Raw genomic sequence first — 19,449 nt, forward strand, 5'->3', positions numbered from 1 at the left:
ACAGGATTTTTGGTCTCGATGGCGCAAAGAGTACCTGTGTCAACTGCAAACTCGAATAAAACGATGGCGCCCTGCAGTATGTATCGATATCGGCAAATTAATGGTAATTCAAGATGATAATTTACCTCCTATGCGTTGGAGGTTGGGGAGAATCACAGAAGTTCATCCAGGCAGCGATGGTATTGTACGAGTAGTAACTGTAACTGCCACTTCAGGATGAGTCAAACTAGAAGTGAATATCAACCAATCGAGTCAGTGTTTCGAAAAGGTGTTTTTTTTCAGAAATTCAACAATATTTCTGGGTGGGTGAGGATGATCAAGAGTTGACATCCTCCTGCAACGCAGAAGATTCCATCTCTTTAGACCATGCAATCATAAAACCATCTGGGTGAAATCGAAAGGAGGAAAAAAGAGGACGTTGAGCCTTTTCGTCGATGGGATCCATTGGGAAAAGTGAGCATCGAAAAGAGGGGATATCGGATAGGAATCGAACAGGAGCCATAATTAAAATCGCTAAATGTCGTTACAATAAATTTTATGCATTAAATATCGTTTGGAATCAGTCTCATTGTCAAATTAAATTAAAGTCCATTGTCATTCAAATTATTGTACGTGTTGTGAATTTAATTTTGACAACAATCCTAACCGAGTTTTGAGAGTTCCGCTATTCAACCGCATCGAAGGATTTCGAGCGTCTGTTCACCATGGAGGTGCGGCTCAAAACAGCGTCTGTTCCCATGTCAGGAGCGGCTGATCACTGTCTTCGTGCCAGCGGGGACTCTAAAAAGAGCTGTGCACGTCGGTCCTCCGGCGAGACAGGGGGTTGGGGGCAGGCCTAACAAGCCGCCCTATAAAAACAAAAAGTTACAAATAACACAGAAGTAAATACGGATCGGAACAATCGGCAAAGACCTAGGCGACGAAATAAGGACTACGATTGGAAGCTTGGAACATGGAACTGTAAATCGCTATGCTTTGCAGGTTGTGATAGGATAATATACGACGAACTCCAACCCCGCAAATTCGGAGTCGTAGCGCTGCAGGAACTTTGCTGGACAGGACAGAAGGTATGGAAAAGCGGGCATCGTGCGGCTACCTTCTACCCGAGTTGTGGCACAACCAACGAGCTTGGAACTGGCTTTGTAGTGCTGGGTAAGATGCGCCAACGCGTAATCGGCTGGCTGCCGATCAACGTAAGGATAAGTAGACTGAGGATCAAAGGCCGTTTCTTCAACTACAGTGTCATAAACGTGCATTGCCCACACGAAGGAAGACTCGACGATGAAAAGAAATCGTTCTACGCGCAGCTGGAGCAAGTGTATGACATGCCCATAAAGGGACGTGAAAATTGTCATCGGAGACATGAATGCTCAAGTAGGGCGAGAGTAGGATGACCGATGATTGGGCCGAATAGCCTGCATGCCGTATCAAATGACAACGACCAACGATGTGTGAACGTCGCAGCTTCTCGTGGTTTGGTAGCCCGAAGTACTTTCCACCCCCGCAAGGATATCCATAAAGCTACTTGGAGATCACCTGACCAACAAACAGAAAATCAAATCGACCGCGTACTAATCGACGGAAAATTCTTCTCCGACATCATCAATGTTCGTACGTATCGCAGTGCGAATATAGATTCGAACCACTACCTAGTTGCAGTATGCATGCGCGCAAAACTGTCAACAGTGTATAACACGAGACGAAGTCGAACGCCGCGGCCCAACACTGAGCAACTATGGGACACCGCTGTAGCCATGGAATACTCGCAGCAGCTGGAGGCAGCGCTACCAACGGGAGAGCAACTAGGCGCAGCTACTCTTGAAGATGGCTGGAGGGATATTCGTACAGCCATTGGTTGTACTGCTATAGCGGCGCTAGGTATGACAGCCCCGAACCAAAGAAACGACTGGATTGACGGCGAATGCAAGCAGTTAGTTGAGGACAAGAATGCAGCCAGAGCGAAAATGCTGCAGCACCGTACGAAAGCTAACGTGGAACGACACAGACAGGCGAGGAACAGGCAAAACTCGATCTTCCGCACGAAAAAGCGCCAGCAGGAAGACAGGGATCGCGAAGCGATGGAACACCTGTACCACGCAAACGATGCACGGAAGTTTTACGAGAAGTTTAACCTCTCGCGCAAAGGCTATGTGCCACAAGCCGATATGTATCGAGATTTGGAGGGTAATCTTCTCACTAACGAGTGTGAGGTGGTTGAAAGGTGGAAACAACATTATGACGAACATCTCAACGGCGATGCAGTAGTGGACGGAAGCGGTACGACGATAGATTTAGGAGCACGTGCAGTCGATGACAGTTTTCCGGCCCCTGATCTCCAAGAAGTAGAGAAAGAGATTGGACGGCTGAAAAACAATAAAGCCGCTGGTATCGACAATTTACCGAGCGAGCTACTAAAATACAGTGGTGATGCACTAGTTAGAGCACTGCACTGGGTAATCGTCAAGATTTGGGAGGATGAGCGCTTACCGAAGGAGTGGATGGAAGGGATCGTGTGTCCAATGTACAAAAATGGCGATAAGCTGGGTTGCGGTAATTACCGTGCGATCACGCTGCTAAGCGCCGCCTACAAGGTACTCTCTCAGATACTTTACCGCCGCCTATCACCGTTTGCAAAGGAGTTCGTGGGACAATATCAAGCGGGATTTGTGGGTGCCCGAGCCACCACGGACCAGATTTTCGCGATACGACAGGTTCTGCAGAAAGGTCGCGAGTTAAACGTAGCCACACATTCCCTTTTCATCGACTTCAAATCAGCTTATGATACAATCGATCGGGACAAGCTATGGCAAATTATGCACGAACACGGTTTGCCGGATAAACTGGCACGAATCATCAAGGCGACGATGGACCGAGTAACGTGTGTGGTTCGAGTATCGGGGATCCTCTCGAGTCCCTTCGAATCTCGGAGAGGGCTACGGCAAGGTGATGGGCTTTCCTGCTTGCTATTTAATATCGCTTTAGAAGGTGTGATCAGAAGAGCGGGGATAGACACGAGTGGCACGATTTTCCGAAAATCAGTCCAGCTTTACGGCTTCGCAGACGACATTGACATTGTGACACGAAACTTTGAGACGATGAAGGAGATTTACATCAGACTGAAGACTGAGGCCAGCAGGATTGAACTTGTCATCAATACGTCGAAGATAAAATACATGCGAGGAAGAGACTCCAAGGAGACAAATGTTAGCTTCCACCAAGAATTCAGATTGGCGGTGACGAAATCGAAGTGGTAGATGAATTCGTGTACTTGGGCTCACTGGTGACCGCCGATAATGACACCAGCAGAGAAATACAAAGACGCATTATGGTAGGAAATCGTGCTTACTTTGGACTCCGGAAGACGCTACGATCGAGTAAAATTCGCCGCATCACGAAGTTAACCTCTATAAAACACTGATTAGACCGGTAGTCCTCTACGGTCACGAGACGTGGGTTATGCTCGTGGAGGACCAGCGCGCCCTTAGTGTATTCGAAAGGAAAGTGTTGCGCACCATCTACAGTGGAGTGCAGATGGATGACGGAATGTGGAGAAGGCGAACAAACCATGAGCTGCACCAATTGTTGGGAGAACCACCCATCGTTCATACCGCGAAAATCGGCCGGCTGCGTTGGGCTGGGCACGTCGTTAGAATGTCGGACGATAGCCCAGTGAAAATGGTCCTCGACAACGACCCGATAGGAACGAGGAGAAGAGGTGCGCAGCGGGCAAGATGGCTCGACCAAGTAGAAGCCGACTTGCGGATCCTACACAGACTGCATGGCTGGCGACAAACAGCTATGGACCGAGCTGAATGGAGACGACTTTTGTGTACAGCACAGGCCACTGGGGCCTTTTGCTGATTAAGTAAGTGAAGGATTTCGATAGTATATTTCCCAACAAACATAGAATAGAAATAGAAACAAACTTAAAAATGAATTAAAGCACAATTCAATTATTTTCTTGATTTTTTTTCAAGTTCACGTGGACAACAGGGGGTATAAGGCATGTTCCTACTTGCTCACGAAGAAGTAGAGGGGTGTATAAAATCGTGATATTCTATCCACGTGGTATGGGGAGAGCCCCCAAATACGTGCTACTGTTACAGTTACGATTTTGTGCATTACTTTCATAACAACTCTCGTGAATTTCATCAAAATCATGATAGGGAAACCGCAGTCCAGTCTAAATTGCTCTCATTGAAATGGAATAACAAATTTAACCCACTAAAAGGAACGACCGTATAATCTAATTCTATTCTTAATCAACACGACATTTTTGTGTGTATAATTCAGGGTATGACAGCAAGCTCACGCCACCCTTCTCAATGATACCAATAAACAATAAGTGGCAATGAATATATCAATGAAAACGCGAAACAATATCCTAAAATGTCCACCACTAAGCCCGCAATAGTACGCATAAGGATATCAGTGTAATAGGTACCAGTCAACCGCGAGGACAAGTAAATAGGTGTGCATACAAGCCGCTTAGAGCACTGATGAAGTGCGCTTTGTTGCTACTCATGCTTTTCCCCGCGACAGTGCTGTAATTCATTCCCATAAATCACCCCCGAGCAATTGTATAACATTTCCCATGTACCCATTACTCACCCCGGCGGCATTAATTTTCCGACAGATAAAATCTCGCCCGCTTCTGCCTGCCCTGCTACCTAGGATGTGAATTAACATTCACCTTGTCCCGCCCGGAATCGTCGTTGAATAATAAAACCTTGTTTGGATTAACTCAATTGTTCCTGGATGGCGTCCCGGGCCTCCGACGAAATCATTAATGGTAATGACAATTTTCAGCAAACATTCGCTTGTTAGTCAAACATCAGCGATTATTTATCTAGCCGAGAGAGAGAGCGTGGCTCTGTCGGTTTGCAGGAGCCAACGGAATGCCGTCGAGATGCGACAAATTTGCGAAACAAATCTTGCTTTATCGCGTGCCATTACCTCCCATGAATAATAAAAAGAGCGCTCATTTCTGCGAAACGCTGGATTGGGTACCCAGCGCGAATTTCTTATTAGCGTTCGTCCCCCCCGAGTGGAGCAGCTCTCATGTGGAGCCTCCCGAGCCCAAGTCGTGGGTAAACAACAAAACAAGAAGCCAATTAAGAATCAAACTGTATTTCATTATGCAAACGGAAATAAAAGTAAGGTTAGGTTCGACGTTGTTTCACAACGATTGCGTCCAGCCAATCGAAAGTGCTCTGATACTTCCGGAGGTAGTTCCGACGGTGGCTCTGCCACTTCTTGCGCACTACAGTCCAGCGAATTTTGTGGAGTTTTAGTAATTGTTCCTTCGTGGGATTTTCTTCGAGCTTCGTATTGTCGCTGTTTTGAAAGGGTATCTCGATATGAAATGGTGCGAGTTCATTCTCAGCGACATTTGGCGTTGTCTCGGTCTCCTTCATACCCTTCCGGTTGTGTCGGACAATGATATTCGGCAGTTCGTCTCGTTGCTCCGGTTCTTTTGGGGAAGCGTCCTGCACACGATTCCTGGGCTGATTACGCATCCAAGCCCGACAAACCGGATACAGTGGACTGTCCGCTTCGAACCGAGACAAATCGACGCTGCGATCGAAGAGTTTCATGATGAACGAAGAGGAACGCTGATTGCGGATCGCCGCTGACATGTACTCCATCTTAATATGTTTCGGAGGCCGTCCGCGGAGCGGAATCGATGGATCCACCACCGTTGCGGCAGAACGCGGAATCGTTGGATAAACCATCGTTGTCGCGGGACGCGGAACAGGGACCGGTGGGATCACCGGGTACCGGTTGACCTTGAGTAGGCTCTCTGGAATGCATATTTACTTATTTCCAACGAAATACTGATAATCAAATATTTCTTCACTTACGTCCTCCTGGAGACGGTATTTTCGACATGTTGAAGTGGTTGACTCAATTCACGACTGTCTTTTGTTGGAATGTGGTATTGTGTTAGACAAAACCATGTTATCGAAGCTGATAACCCATTGTTTGAAACAGAGCTGCCAGAGTTCGCGAAGTGCTCCAAATAGAAGGTATATCATCAATATATTAATAATTGGCGAGCAATTTCACGCCAAATCAACCGAAAAACAGAAAATTATGACGCGGCTTTTTTGTTAATCCTTGGCAGTGGCGCCGAGTGATGCTTCCGCACCCGGGGCGGAAGAGTCGATTTGCACTCAACCACCTCACCAGAAAAAGAATAAATCATATTTTGTCCAATTTCTTCATATAAATTCGGTTCATTCTGCACCCCTAAAATCGTGCACCCGGGGGCGCACAGTGGTCCCTGAGAAAAGTTAGGCGGCCAAAACTCAGATTTTTTAGCTAAAAATCCAATTTTTGGTAGACTGGGGATTTCGAATATGCTGAGTTCATTTTTCAACTCTGTTTCACCAAAAAACCAAAAGGGGGAAGGGCAAGGGGGCCCGCAGATACGCAGAGTTCATTTTTCAACTCGTTTTCACCGAAAAACCAAAAGGGTGGGGGGGGGGTGTGGTGAGGTGTGTTGCAAGGGGCGAAGTTCAAATTTTTCAGTTTTTATCGTGTGTGGTACCAAAATGCATGTTTTCGGATACGCAGAATTCATTTTCCGACTCGGTTTCACCAAAAAACCAACAAAAAGAAAGAGGAAAAAATTGATTTTCGAACCATCGGTTAACTTTGATAAAACATAACTCAAAAACGAAAAAAAACGCCTCTCGACATATATTTTGTGAAAAATCCTCAGCTTTTCAAAAAAAAAAATATGAAAAAAAATAGTGCCCTTGGTCTCGAGACTATGAAAACAATAAAAAATGAATACAATCAATAATAACGAGAACAAATTTCTAATTTTCTGCAGGTGAAGTAAGATTATTGGCTTTAATTTGATATGTCGATTATCCGAATCGGTTTAGTAGTTCAAAAGTTATGAATTTTTGAAAAAAGTCATTTTGGAAAAAAGAGGAAAAAGTTGGTTTTTCAAACAAACCTAAAAAGGAAATGGTCATCCTACTGAAAAAATAAAAAAAGGGTCTAATGTTTTGCGATAAAGAACAAAACTACAACTTTTCACGAAAATCTGAGAACCACTATATCGGTTTGGCATGGAATGGCTGACTTTGGGTTAACATTGAGAAAAATCGAAAAGGGGGGATTTCGGGTGAAAAACTCAATTGCTGAGTGATAAAAGATACTTTGAGAAACACTTTCATTAAAAGAGATTTGCGGGGCAAGTTTTATAAGTCCATCCGAAGCAAAATTAAACTTCCAAAATAGTACTTACTTTGTGTGGAGTTAACACATACTACAACCAACCGAATTTTGAAACTGACAACAAATTCTAATTCTCCGTTAAAAATGCATCAAGAAACATAAATAGCCAAAAACATTCGTTTAAAAACTTCACCAAAACACATGTTAGAAAAACACACGCGAAATAGTGGCACCGGCGAGCATGCGAAACTGGTATCTTATCGCATTGCCAGAGGAATGGGGTGAAACACGTGATCCTAGATGCCTTGAACATCCTAGAATAAGGGACTGTAGGATTTTTGTGTTTTGTGTTGTGCTCCTCAGACCCTCAGTTTTTTTCTCCATAATTATTTCACTCTGGAGCTTGCCATCAATGGCTTGTACAAGTCTGGCTCATCGGGCGGAGCTCACTACCGAGAAAACACATTTCATTTTGCTATCAGAAACTTTTGATCAACTTTATGTATGCATGCGCTGTGTGCATACGCGTACCTGTGCGAGAGCGTTTATGTTTGCGCGTTGGCGATGACGATGACGTTGGCTTGACCGTTGACCGTTGACGTTTGCGTCCACACGTCTCGCTCTAAGGCTAAGTTCTTGTCACTCTAACATAATTTTTCTCTCCTTTTTTCTCCAAATCCTATCTGCTCAGTATAAGACTTTATTTTCATTTTTCATTCTTCTTCGCGCGCCCATGGAAATATGCTAATACAGTTATACCTCGATATAACTTTATATTTTTTCTCGTTACGTTATATCGAGTTACGTTATATCCAAGCAAAAAAAATTTTTTTTAATTGATGTGAAACTGTTTATGATTATTCAAAAATGTGCCAAAACTAATGTTCTACCACCTAGCAGTATTTATAAACCTTCCTTATGACCATTTAAGATAGTCTTCAAGTAGATAGTAGACAAACATGATCAGTTTTAAGTAAAGGAAAAGGTCTGAAAAATTGAAGTGAGATTGATATCAACTAATGATGGAACGGATAGTAGGTTGGTCGGATACCGGACAGCTTCCGGCAGCCGGATATTCGGCTTTTTATTTGCGAATAGGAAACTGGAAAATACTGCATGTGTGCATGAAGGGAATAAAGAATTACGTTTTGGAAGAAATAAACACATTTTACATAAAAATAATGAATTATGAATAAATTTTCCGTTTCCGTGGATATCCATTGGATATCCATCTTCAACAGGGTTTTTTTTTCTGATAAGGATCCAACCACTTAGGAGAAGATCAGACCCGAGAATCAAGTCAGACTATTTAGGAGTTCTTCAAACGTAAACAGCCTTGCTGGCAATGTTATTGGAGTACAAAAAATATCTTGCGTCGAATCTTCTGAGAGTAACAACTAATCGTCGTCTTTAAGACCAGTAAATGAAACAACGAAGTGGCAAGTGAAAATAATAGTAAGCGTGGCGTTCAGGAAAACAATCTCGACATCGACGAAATGTGAACCATGATTGCGATCGATTCTAAATTTGGTGATCATTAAAATCTAAGCAGTCAATCGAGGGCAAGGATTGCTAGAGTTTATCTTCCAGTTCCTTGCAGTAGTATTATAGCGAAAACTGTTCTCTGAACTTGACCTGGTGTACGAAGCAAAGCGTAATCAGTTATCATCATCAACATATGAAAATGTATTATTTATTCATCATAAATTACCACTGGGTAATTTTGAATACTGTTCATAAATTATTGTTATGAGTGTTGCTATGCTACCTAGCTAATGAGCTATATTGTTATGATTTATGTTGTGTTAATGAGAAAATGTGGATTCTTCAAATGGAAATTCCTCTGAATTTTGTTTTTGAAACATGTTCAAAGTTATTTTTTGTTATCCAAAATATATATTTTGATTAAGGCTCATATGGCGTCAGCCTGACGGGGCCGTGTTTTCGTAATTGTGATGTTGCTGTCTCCAATGCTCTGTACGTGTGCCCGACACGAGATACTTCCTACTGATATGCAGCTGACCATTAATCAGCAACGCCCCCCTAGTCTGTACCCCATATCTAGCGTAGTGCGTCTTCTCGACTCGAGGAATCCAGGATAGAATGGTCACTAGCCGGCGCAAACATCAGCTCGTGTAGAGTTGTCATGAGCGGTACAACCTTTGGCTCTTGTTGAATGATCAGTGGACTGCACAACCTTTGGCCCGTGTATCTGTAAAGAGTGTGTGTATGTATTGTCGCGACTAACTAAAAGTTTATAGATCGGATAGGAGGGATCTAGAGGCGAATGAACTGAAAAGTTTAAACCCTCTTAAAGCCAAAAAGAAGAAGAAGAAGAAGAAGAAGAAGAAAAAGGATAATAGGGATATGAAACAGGGACACAACGAAGGAAACATCATTAAACGTTGACATCGGCGTTTCTGAGGAACAGTTCAAAGTTATGTTGAAAGTTAAAAAATTCCATAATAATACCAAGTGAAAAGACCGCCCAAGGATATCAGGTTGAAGGCATGCGTATTTCATAAGGAAAATTGTCGAGGACTGTAAAACAAAACAATCCATACATTGCTTTTCCACAAGTTCCTTTTTATTAAAAAATAATGAAATAAATTCAGGTAAAGGTAACACGAATCGACATATTTCCTGAAATGTTTCAATCAGCTAAATTTACCGATCGGCGTCATTGTTTACGTTTGTGAAATGTCCATTAAGTACAAATTCAACTATGTATCAATATGCGTCGGGAGTTTCCAGAGCTAAATTAATTCAAGTTTTTTTTTATAAAATTAAGATCTGAAATGTAAACTGGACGTGAAACATGAAAGTTGAAATGTTTGAAAAAATGTGATCTTTATTTATTTCCGTTTCAACTAGTGCAGTACTTGTTTTGAAAATTTGCGTGTGCATTTGTATGTGCATAATACTATTGGGTTTAGATAGGACATATTCACAAAACATTGAAAAAAATACCTATGCTACCCCGTTTTACGGTACTTATTTGTATGAAGACTTACTAGAAACATTTGTTCTGAATAATTTATACTCCAAAAACTATTTCTGTATTGTTTATTTTTAACTCTAAGACATATTAAAAAGTTACATTATAACGAGATTGCCTTATATCGAGGTATGACTGTATTTTTATTCCCGATCGTAACGGATTCATGTGATTTTTTTTCGCGTCGATGGAGTTCGAATTGAGTTTTGAGACATTTTGGAGATTGGTTAAGGTATTCTCAGGATGTATTTTTTATTTTTTTGATTAACTTGACCTCCTACATCTGGAAAAAAAAAATCGCGAAAATGCGTTATTTTTCGACCTTCCACTTAGTCAAATTTTGTGGTTTGTTGACGCTCATTGTTTGCTGAGAGATACTAGAAGATAGTCATATTCTATGTATGGTAGGATATGAAAACGATTTTTGAGGAGGACCAAGCAATCGATAAATTCCAAGTACTACTCACAACCAGTGTTGCCACATTTTAATCTGTACCAGAGGGGTTAAACATCTTTCTCATCTGTACTTTTTCGTCCAAAAATCTGTACCATCGGAAATATTCGTTGTAGAAATTTAGCATGAAAAAATACCTGTGGTGCATACCAAGAAAGTCGATACTTTGTATGCGCACTATCGACATAAAGCGCAATCCGATATTCTGAGCGATTGCGACTCATGCTGACGGCAGCTTAAAGCGTCTCGTAAGTATGCTGCACGCATAGTCAGTAGGCTACCAATGTGAACGATTAGAATTAAATAAAGAGTCTTTGTCCAACCACGCTAGAACACATACTTACTATCCACGTATGAGATGTGCCCATGTGTGGGCACATCTCATACTCATTTATTTACTACAAATACTACATTGACATTTGCAAGCCCTTCATGTGTTTTATAATGCTTATACATATTTTTTTTTGAATCCAGATTGCATACTATCATGAATTAAAATTTGAAAAAATCGCTCCAAGCGATACTGCGGCATAAAAGTAGTCATGTAGGGTAAATGATCTTGGTTTGTCCAATTTGGGGTGTTTTTACGCAACTAGTAAATGCAAATCGATTTTTCTTCATGAAAATCACACATAATCGATACGAGTTTGGGTTTGTTGAAAAGCCCCAAGTCTCTAGTTGCTAATACTACCATAAGGTGTTGAAATTATTCAAATTTTTATGTTTTTTAACGATTTTCCTTAAAGAAGAATTATGATCATGGTTTGACCACCTCTGATCATGGTTTGCCCAAAAAAATGATCATGGTTTGTCCGGTTTTAGAAATCTCCATTTTTGAATGAAAACATTCGAATTCACAATTAGATGTTGCATTTATCATTGCTTGAGTTTACTGTCATCATATTGATTGCCTTTTCTTGGGCATTTTAGAAGTCTTCACCTCAACACAATCAACACAGTAAAACCATACTTCTGCTATGCGCGAAGCACACCATAAACAAACATAAACAAACTGCAGCGCACCAAGCGGTTGCCATAGAAATCATGTGGACAAAACAACATTATTGAATTGGACAACTCATGATCAGAATTGAGTTCATCAAAATGCGTTTAATTTAACGGTTTAGCTATGTAAATCCGATACAAATGGTGAGCAAGCATGATGTTTACAATATTTATAAGTGTTGTAATCCAGAAAAGGTCTGAATACGTGCCAAATAATCATCTGGTGATCGATTAAAAGTTAGCTCGAATGAGGGGCGCATTGACACAAATAGAAGGTGTATTTTATAATCCTTTAAAACATGTGATTTCGTAAAAATATACTATCAAACTACTATAAATCATGTAAAAGGCAATTTCATTTATATGTTTCGAAACATTCGAAAGCCTTATTTGACACAGGAGCGCTGAATTAGAGCATTCAAAAAAGTGGGCAAACCATGATCATATTTTCGACTGGACAAACCAAGATCATTTACCCTACCTTAATGTTGTTTTTTTTCGAATGCAAGAAATTTCACACGCGGGAAAATATGTACCAATCTGTACTTTTTGACGAAAATCTGTACTCTGTACCGTACAGAATCTGTACTAAAAATAACGAAAAAAATCTGTACCTTTCCAGATAAATCTTAACGTGTGGCAACACTGCTCACAACTAGACGATTGTGAGCATTTGAATAGAAACTATCCCAACAAAAACTTATACATTTTCTAAAAGCAGCGTTGAAACAGACATCGTGCGTAATTCATCGATGCAGTTACAGTGGTAGACATTCGTTTAGCCGCACCCTATTTTTCCTCAACATTTTTTAAAATAAGTCAATTCTTTGTACAGTTTTGCTCATGAAAGACGATTATTTTTTATTTTCATCGAATTAATTCTGAAAAAAAGTATAAATTCACTTTTTGTTTTCTAAGTAATTCAAATATATGGAATCAGGGTGGATATTCGTTTAGCCGCATCCTAAAATTTCAATAAAAGAAAATTTGTGCGGCAAATTTCTAGTCCAATCGGTAGCTAATATTTAGTATGTCCACCTCCATTTCGAATCACTTTGAAAACTCGATTTGGCATCGAGTCAGACAGCTTTTAAAGTGTTGCCATATTGATTATAGCCCAACATTCCTGAATTACTGCCATTAGACTGGAAATGTTGTCCGAATTGTCATCCGTTTGCATAGACCATCTCGGCCAAGATTCTCCATAGATTCTCTATGGGATTGCAATCGACTGCAAGCAGGTCATTCAAGAAGCGGAATGTCCTTCTCAGCAAACCATGCCTTCGATTGCTTGGAAACGTGGATATATGCTGTCTCCGCCCAGAGAGGTATTTGAGCAGAGTTCTAGTAGTGGAGTAACAAAGAGATCGAATATAGACAAAGCAGGTTTGATCTATACTGATCGGTGGTTTATTTGAGACTGACTTGTTCTCAACATTTCGTGCCCTATTTATACTATTGGTCCATAGTCATTTGAATAGCCTTTAGCAATTGTTTCTTTGGTCGGGTTCCTTCTCGAAAGTTCGCTATGAACAATTACGCGTTGTATAGCGGGTTCGTTTCCACCCGTTCCCGTTCTATGACAACTGGCTTGTTTTTGTTTATTTGTTGTGATTGTTGTTTTGTGTTTGTGATTCTTTTTTGTGCTTTGGTAAGTATTATGTTTAAAATGTTTAATAATGATATCTTTTCATGGTTTTTTCAGGTATCCGTCGTCGATGTACAGGTAAGTTATAATAAGTATTTACATATGAGCATATGGGTAATAACTATTTTGCTTTCAGGTGCGGCATTGTGTGTGTTTCTAGTGTGTTTAGTGTTGAGTATTTTATAGTATATCTAATGTGTTGAAAAAAAGTGTTTATTAATTAAAGAAAATGTGTGTTGTTTTTAATTTCTGGCTGTCTGGGCCGTAACATATGCATTATCCTGCTGAAAAAACGATATCCTCGGTAGCGTTATTCTCAATATGGCCAATCAAAACGACCTCCAGTAATTGAAGATACTTTTCGGAGTTCATTCGGGTGAAAATGAATCAAATTGAAAGTTTGCTGTGATAGGAAACGGCTCCCTACACTGTCAAAGTTCCGCCCCCAAAGTTTCGCTTCGATTTCACAACATTCCGTCGACTTGAATTGTACCAATAGCAACTGTAACAGTCCGGGCCATCCAAATTGAACTTTTTTCGCCGGAAAATACAACATTTCTCCATTCCAGTTTCCATTTCATGTATTGCCGGGCGAAAATGAGATGGTTCTGCCTATGGGTGGCGGTCAGTTTCGGCTTCCCTTGAGGTTTCTTCCTCATGATGTTTGGTGAATCATTCAAGATGGGTGCAATATGCCTCTTCGTTACTGGAACAACCGATTCTACCTTAATGTATGAGCAGGACATCGTTTCCTGGTTGCTTCAAAACGCAAAGTAACTTTGGTGTTCCCATTTGTTGGTTGTTATATCCCATTTCTCTGGCACTATTTAAAGAAATTTCGTACCACATTCTCAGATAGACCAATTTTAGTCACGATCGAGCGATTAGAAAACTTTTGTTCACTGAATATCTTTATTATTTACCGCCCCTCTTCCGTCAATAGAATACCTTTCGCCATTCCTTTAAATTCTACGTAAATCACTAATCTGACCAACTTCTTACGTTGCACATCTAATATTTATCTTGTGAGTTGAACATTCCCAAGTATTTTTTCAAAAAACACAGATAAAGGCTTGGTGATTATGCGAAAACTCAATTTTTATGCCATGCGGCTAAACGTATGTACGACGTTTGCATGTTTATATCCACCGATGCCGCCTTGTGTGTGTATGTGTGTGCGATTGTGACGCACGTCCTTTCAATAAAAGTGACTTAAATATACTATCACTACAGCAAATAAGTATCCCGATAAAAAGAACATTCCTAGTTGTTTTGTAAGTGTTTCAAGTGCGGCTAAACGAATGTCTATCACTGTATAAAGGCATGGTGTGAAATATTGGAAACAATGACTTGATCAAATCTAAGCTCACTTCACTTGATCAAGATATCCAGCGGGGAATATTCCGCTGAATGGAAAAAATTTGGCTCATAACCAGCATTACACGAAAATAAAAAAGAAACCCTAGCATAGCATGGAAACGTTTGTTTTTTTTTATGTACAGTTCAAGAGTTTTTTTTGTAAAAATCACCAGTTAACAGTATGTTCTTATAGAATGCTTCAGAATTTCTGAGTTCATGATTCCAACGAGTATCGCATCCTTTAACATAAAATTATATTTCGATAACAATAGCGATATTTCTGTTCGTTTCTCAAGGCTTTCCATTACATCTAATACTAGAAAAGAAACTATTACTGTCCACCTGAAAATCCTCATCTGAATCGGTATTTAAAAATTCAACAGCAGCCGCATAGGCAACCGAGAGCTCTCCGATGGATGCATTGTAAGATTTTTCCGCTTTCGGTCCCACTTCATTTCACAGAAACGATTCGGTAAATAAGGTCACTTTCGTTAGGAGGATTCTATTATCCCTTTTTCGTGGGAGCAGAGCTTATCTTGCGAGGGCAGCATGTCCGCTTTGGCAGCGGTGTGACCACTACCAGGAACTCCGACAGCAGAGGAAATAATAATACCCCTCATATGGCGGTTTTCAACACGCCATTTACCTCGACAGTCTTCTGGTGATTCCGAATGGGGGGGAAACCGTAGCGCACCGTTCCGGTGAAATTGGCCAGACCCGGCTCGCTGCACTCTCGAGCGTATAAGTAATGTGAGGCGATGGGAAAATTGAAAATGTATTTATAGCTGTCGTGTGCTTTCTTCAGCATTTTCCGAGAAAGCAAGGGGACATGGGGTCCATAATCGTGATCAAAGGGACACCTTTCGGCTCGATCCGTGAGCTTCGAAGGAACAACACCCGCGGGCCACTTTTCGTGGCATAAAATCTCCGCCAGGCAGGCAAGGATCCGTTTTGTACTTTCGGTCATCATGTTTGACTATTTTTTTTTTCTTATTCTGCTAGTCGTCCTCTCGTGCCTCACAAAGGTGTTGCTGTTGCTGTTGCCGAACAGAGGGAACGCAAACACCATCGGTTCCCAGACATGCATAATGAACTATGCAAATTTATATGGAATAAGCTGAGATTCGTTTTTTGTTCCTCCCCTTTTGGTCATGCACCTCCACCACCAGAACCGTCACGATACCAGACACGGGTGCGGTAATGACGTGTAAGGCAAACGCTTAAGCACAATGCTTTTCAGGAATAGAAGAGGTTTTCAAGGCACTTAATATGACTATTATAAGAGCTGCTTACCTCCTTTATTGGGTGCTTCCTTTCCAAGAATCAACGATGTGGGCAATGGAGCACAAGGGGGACAAAGTGCGGCTGTTGTTCGTGTTAATAAGCATTTTAACAAGTACCGAAAGGGTTTCTATGACTTCCAGCAGGCTTGCGATAAAGTTCTGCTTGTAACGCTGGGGGTAGCGGACTGGAGGCTTTCCAAAGCACGATCCGATATCGAAAAGATCTCTTGGTTCGTGTTGAGAGGATAATTACAAAGTCAATATGCATGAGAGACTTTCGTATGTTTGAAAGCGCGCGCGTCGTGTGCGTTTGCAGGGAAAGTTGGAGTATGCTGAAATTTAATCAGCGATTCTAGGTAAATGTCGCCCCTCGTGGCACCATGTAACTAAATGGTTCTGTGATTTTATCCGAAAGATTGGAGGACCGGTGCTACCTGCTTTCGGCTATCGAAACCATTGTTAGCCCTGTAATTTTACGAAGCGAGCTCTGCCAGAAGGCTAGCACTGGAATCGATAAAGCGGAAAATTATCGATGCATGTGGTGTCGATTATGGCCTGGATGGGTTCTCTCCCGCTGGGGAATCCTTTCCGATCATGCAAATGGTTGTAATTTTAACTGATTATGTATGACGCAGAATGTTGCTATATTCGAGGGTCTATTTGCGGTTCATTAATACTCTTTTCATTACGATGAGATTTTAGCTTACGACACCACTTGCGAGCGTTTTTAATATCTACGCGCAATATTTATTTTATTTGTTTGACGTAGGACTACGTCTAACCATTCAATGTATCGTTTGGAAAAAGTGTATAAATTTTGGCCGTTAATATTTTTTAAATTACATTTTTTTATTCCAGACTAGCTGTCCCGGCAAACTTCGTCCCGCCCAAAATTTGTGTTTTGTTATCAATACCTTCAAACATTCACGTTTTCTTACTATGAGCAAGTTCATGGGTCCAATTGCAGAACTGTTCATTGATTGATCTTCTATTCGACCCCGTTGAATTTACCTTTTACTATAAAATTCCTAGTATTTCTAACAAAACTCATCATTATAATATCAGATTACTTTCAGATACAATTCTCGTTCAAGATTTATCAACCACTTGCAAATAACATGTTTCTCCGTTACATGGAATAAATGTTTATACAGAAAATATGATTGAATAAAGACAGCCCTAAATCGGACAATACCTTCCTCGAGTTCTGCTCTTATCAACACATCCGGTGATCCTTTTTTTTGGTATAGATAAAAGAAGATACAGGAGTGCGTTTCATCACATTAAAATCCATTTCCAGTTTCGAACAAAGATCAATTTGGCTAGCGCAAACATCGAATGGACTAACAGCACTTGTCACTATGTAGTTGTAGAACGTATGGGAATTAAATTTTCCGAATTTCCCCTTTTTCCTTTAGAGTGTTCCGAAAATTTTCAATTGTCATGTTTGGTTGAAATATGTGTAGTATTTTTATGGAACTCCCTCTACATTCCAGAAAAGGGAGGGGTGTCATACCATTATAGAAACATTTCTCATACCCAAAAACCCTCACATCCCAAATTGTGCTTGATTAGTTCTCGAGTTATGCAGAAGTTTGTGTTTCGTTTGTATGGCAGCCCCCCCCCCACCTTAAAGAGAGGGGGAGGGGAGTGGAGAGTCTAACCACTATAGAAACGTTTATTGCACCCTAAAAACTTCACATGCAAAATTTGGTTTCATTTGCTTGAAGAATTCTCGAGAAATGCAGAAATTTGTGTTTAATTTGTATGGCAGTCCCCCCCCCCCCCTCAGAGAGAGAGGAGAGGAGTGTCTATTCACCATGGAAACGTTCCGTGTACCCTAAAACATCCGCATGACAAATTTGGCTCCATTTGCTTGTTTATTTTTCGAATCATGCAGAAGTTTGTCTTTCATTTGTATAGCAGCTACCCCTTAGAGAGGGGGTGAAGTGTCTTACCACCGTAAAAACATTTATTGCACCCTAAAAACTCCATATGCCTAATTTGGATTCATTCGCTTGAATAATTCTCGAGTAATGTAGAAATTTGTGTTTCACTTGTATGGCAGCCCCCCCATAGAGAGAGGGGTGGAAAGTCTAACCACCATAGAAACATTTATTGCACCCTGAAACCTCAATATGCCCAATATGGATTCATTTACCTGAATAATTTTCAAGTAATGCTGAAATTTGTGTTTCATTTGTATGGCGGCCCCCCTTAGAGAGGGGGGAGGGGTGTTGAACTATCATAATAACCTTCTCCGATTCCAAAAACCCCTACATTCCAATTTTCATGTCGATCGGCTCAGTAGTTTCCGAGTCCATAAGAATCAGACAGACAGACAGAAATCCATTTTTATAGATATAGATTGCAATTGGTATGGTATCCCTGTATCTGTCTTCCGTCGCTGCATAATTGTGCCGCTTGCCTTCATTTTCAGACACTCGTTTGAAAGAGGAGTTTTTCCCATGAGCTGGAAAGAATCATACATGTTACCTGTACACAAAAGTGGGGATCGACGTAATGTGAAGAACTATCGTGGAATAACCAGCCTCCCCGCTGCATCGAAAATTTTTGAGATTATCGTCAGTGATCAAATTCTACATGCTACTAAGTCCCACACTTCGTCCGATCAGCACGGTTTCATTCCCGGTAGATCCGTAAGTACCAATCTGTTGGATTTCACCAGTACTTGTTTCGAAGCTTTAGAACAAAAGGCACAGGTAGACGTGATCTACACAGACCTAAAGGCGGCCTTTGATAAGATCGACCACAAAGTGCTACTGTGTAAACTATCACGGATGGGCGCATCGAACAGATTGGTGTCGTGGTTGTCGTCGTACCTGACTGATAGGAAGCTTCGTGTCAAGCGTGGCTCTAGCGTGTCATCATCGTTTGTGAGCGTATCTGGTGTCCCACAAGGAAGCAATTTGGGACCTTTATTGTTCGTGTTATATTTCAATGACGCTGCATCTTCGTTAGGCTTCAAAAACAATCTTATGTATGCTGATGATTTGAAGATCTATTTTTTTTTATCCCATTTATTTATTTATCAGGCTCATTAGCATTTTATCTGTAACAGAGCCGGGTTTTTATCGTGTACATGTACATATGTTTATGTTTCTATAAATTGTAAATTACACAGTAGAAGTAGTAGCCATTTAGGCGTTAGGTTTTCTGTTCCATTACATTATGGTAAATTACACTCTAGTAGCCATTTCGGCGTAAGGGTATTCTATCTGTTCTTCCATTGTTCAGCAGACCGGACAGCGGAGACAGTTGATATTGATCATTGTTGGGTTATTTATAGAACAGAACAGCAGCCCGATGTTTCTTGCAGAGCAGAGCAGTTGTATGGATGAATCGATCTTATTTCGACCGTGAATCGTTTTCTCCATCGCGGGTGATGGTTGCGTGGACGTAGTTATTCTATAACAACACAAAGATGGTCAATTGAGGGCCCTGATTTGAAGATCTATGTCATGGTGCGTTGCATCGGGGATTGTCT

General features: G+C 41.0%; 1 protein-coding gene across 1 annotated transcript; it reads right to left on the bottom strand.

Moving 5' to 3' along the window:
* Nucleotides 1-5,114: 5,114 nt before the first annotated feature.
* Nucleotides 5,115-6,014, bottom strand: LOC129769781 (protein lin-37 homolog). Its single transcript, XM_055772248.1, has 2 exons — nt 5,865-6,014; nt 5,115-5,803 (listed from the first exon to the last, which is right to left on the bottom strand). The coding sequence occupies exons 1-2, from the start codon at nt 5,890-5,892 to the stop codon at nt 5,163-5,165; spliced, it is 669 nt and encodes a 222-aa protein (XP_055628223.1). The 5' UTR covers nt 5,893-6,014; the 3' UTR covers nt 5,115-5,162.
* Nucleotides 6,015-19,449: the final 13,435 nt, after the last annotated feature.

The sequence above is a fragment of the Toxorhynchites rutilus genome, chromosome 2, assembly GCF_029784135.1.
Source record: "Toxorhynchites rutilus septentrionalis strain SRP chromosome 2, ASM2978413v1, whole genome shotgun sequence".
Taxonomy (NCBI): domain Eukaryota; kingdom Metazoa; phylum Arthropoda; class Insecta; order Diptera; family Culicidae; genus Toxorhynchites; species Toxorhynchites rutilus.

What these genes read in the sequence shown, in the direction of transcription:
- LOC129769781 (XM_055772248.1), bottom strand. Translation starts at nt 5,892, where the DNA reads ATGTCGAAAATACCGTCTCCAGGAGGAC. An exon ending in AATACCGTCTCCAGGAGGAC is followed by an intron (nt 5,804 to 5,864) that starts GTAAGTGAAGAA and finishes TATGCATTCCAG; the next exon opens with AGAGCCTACTCAAGGTCAAC.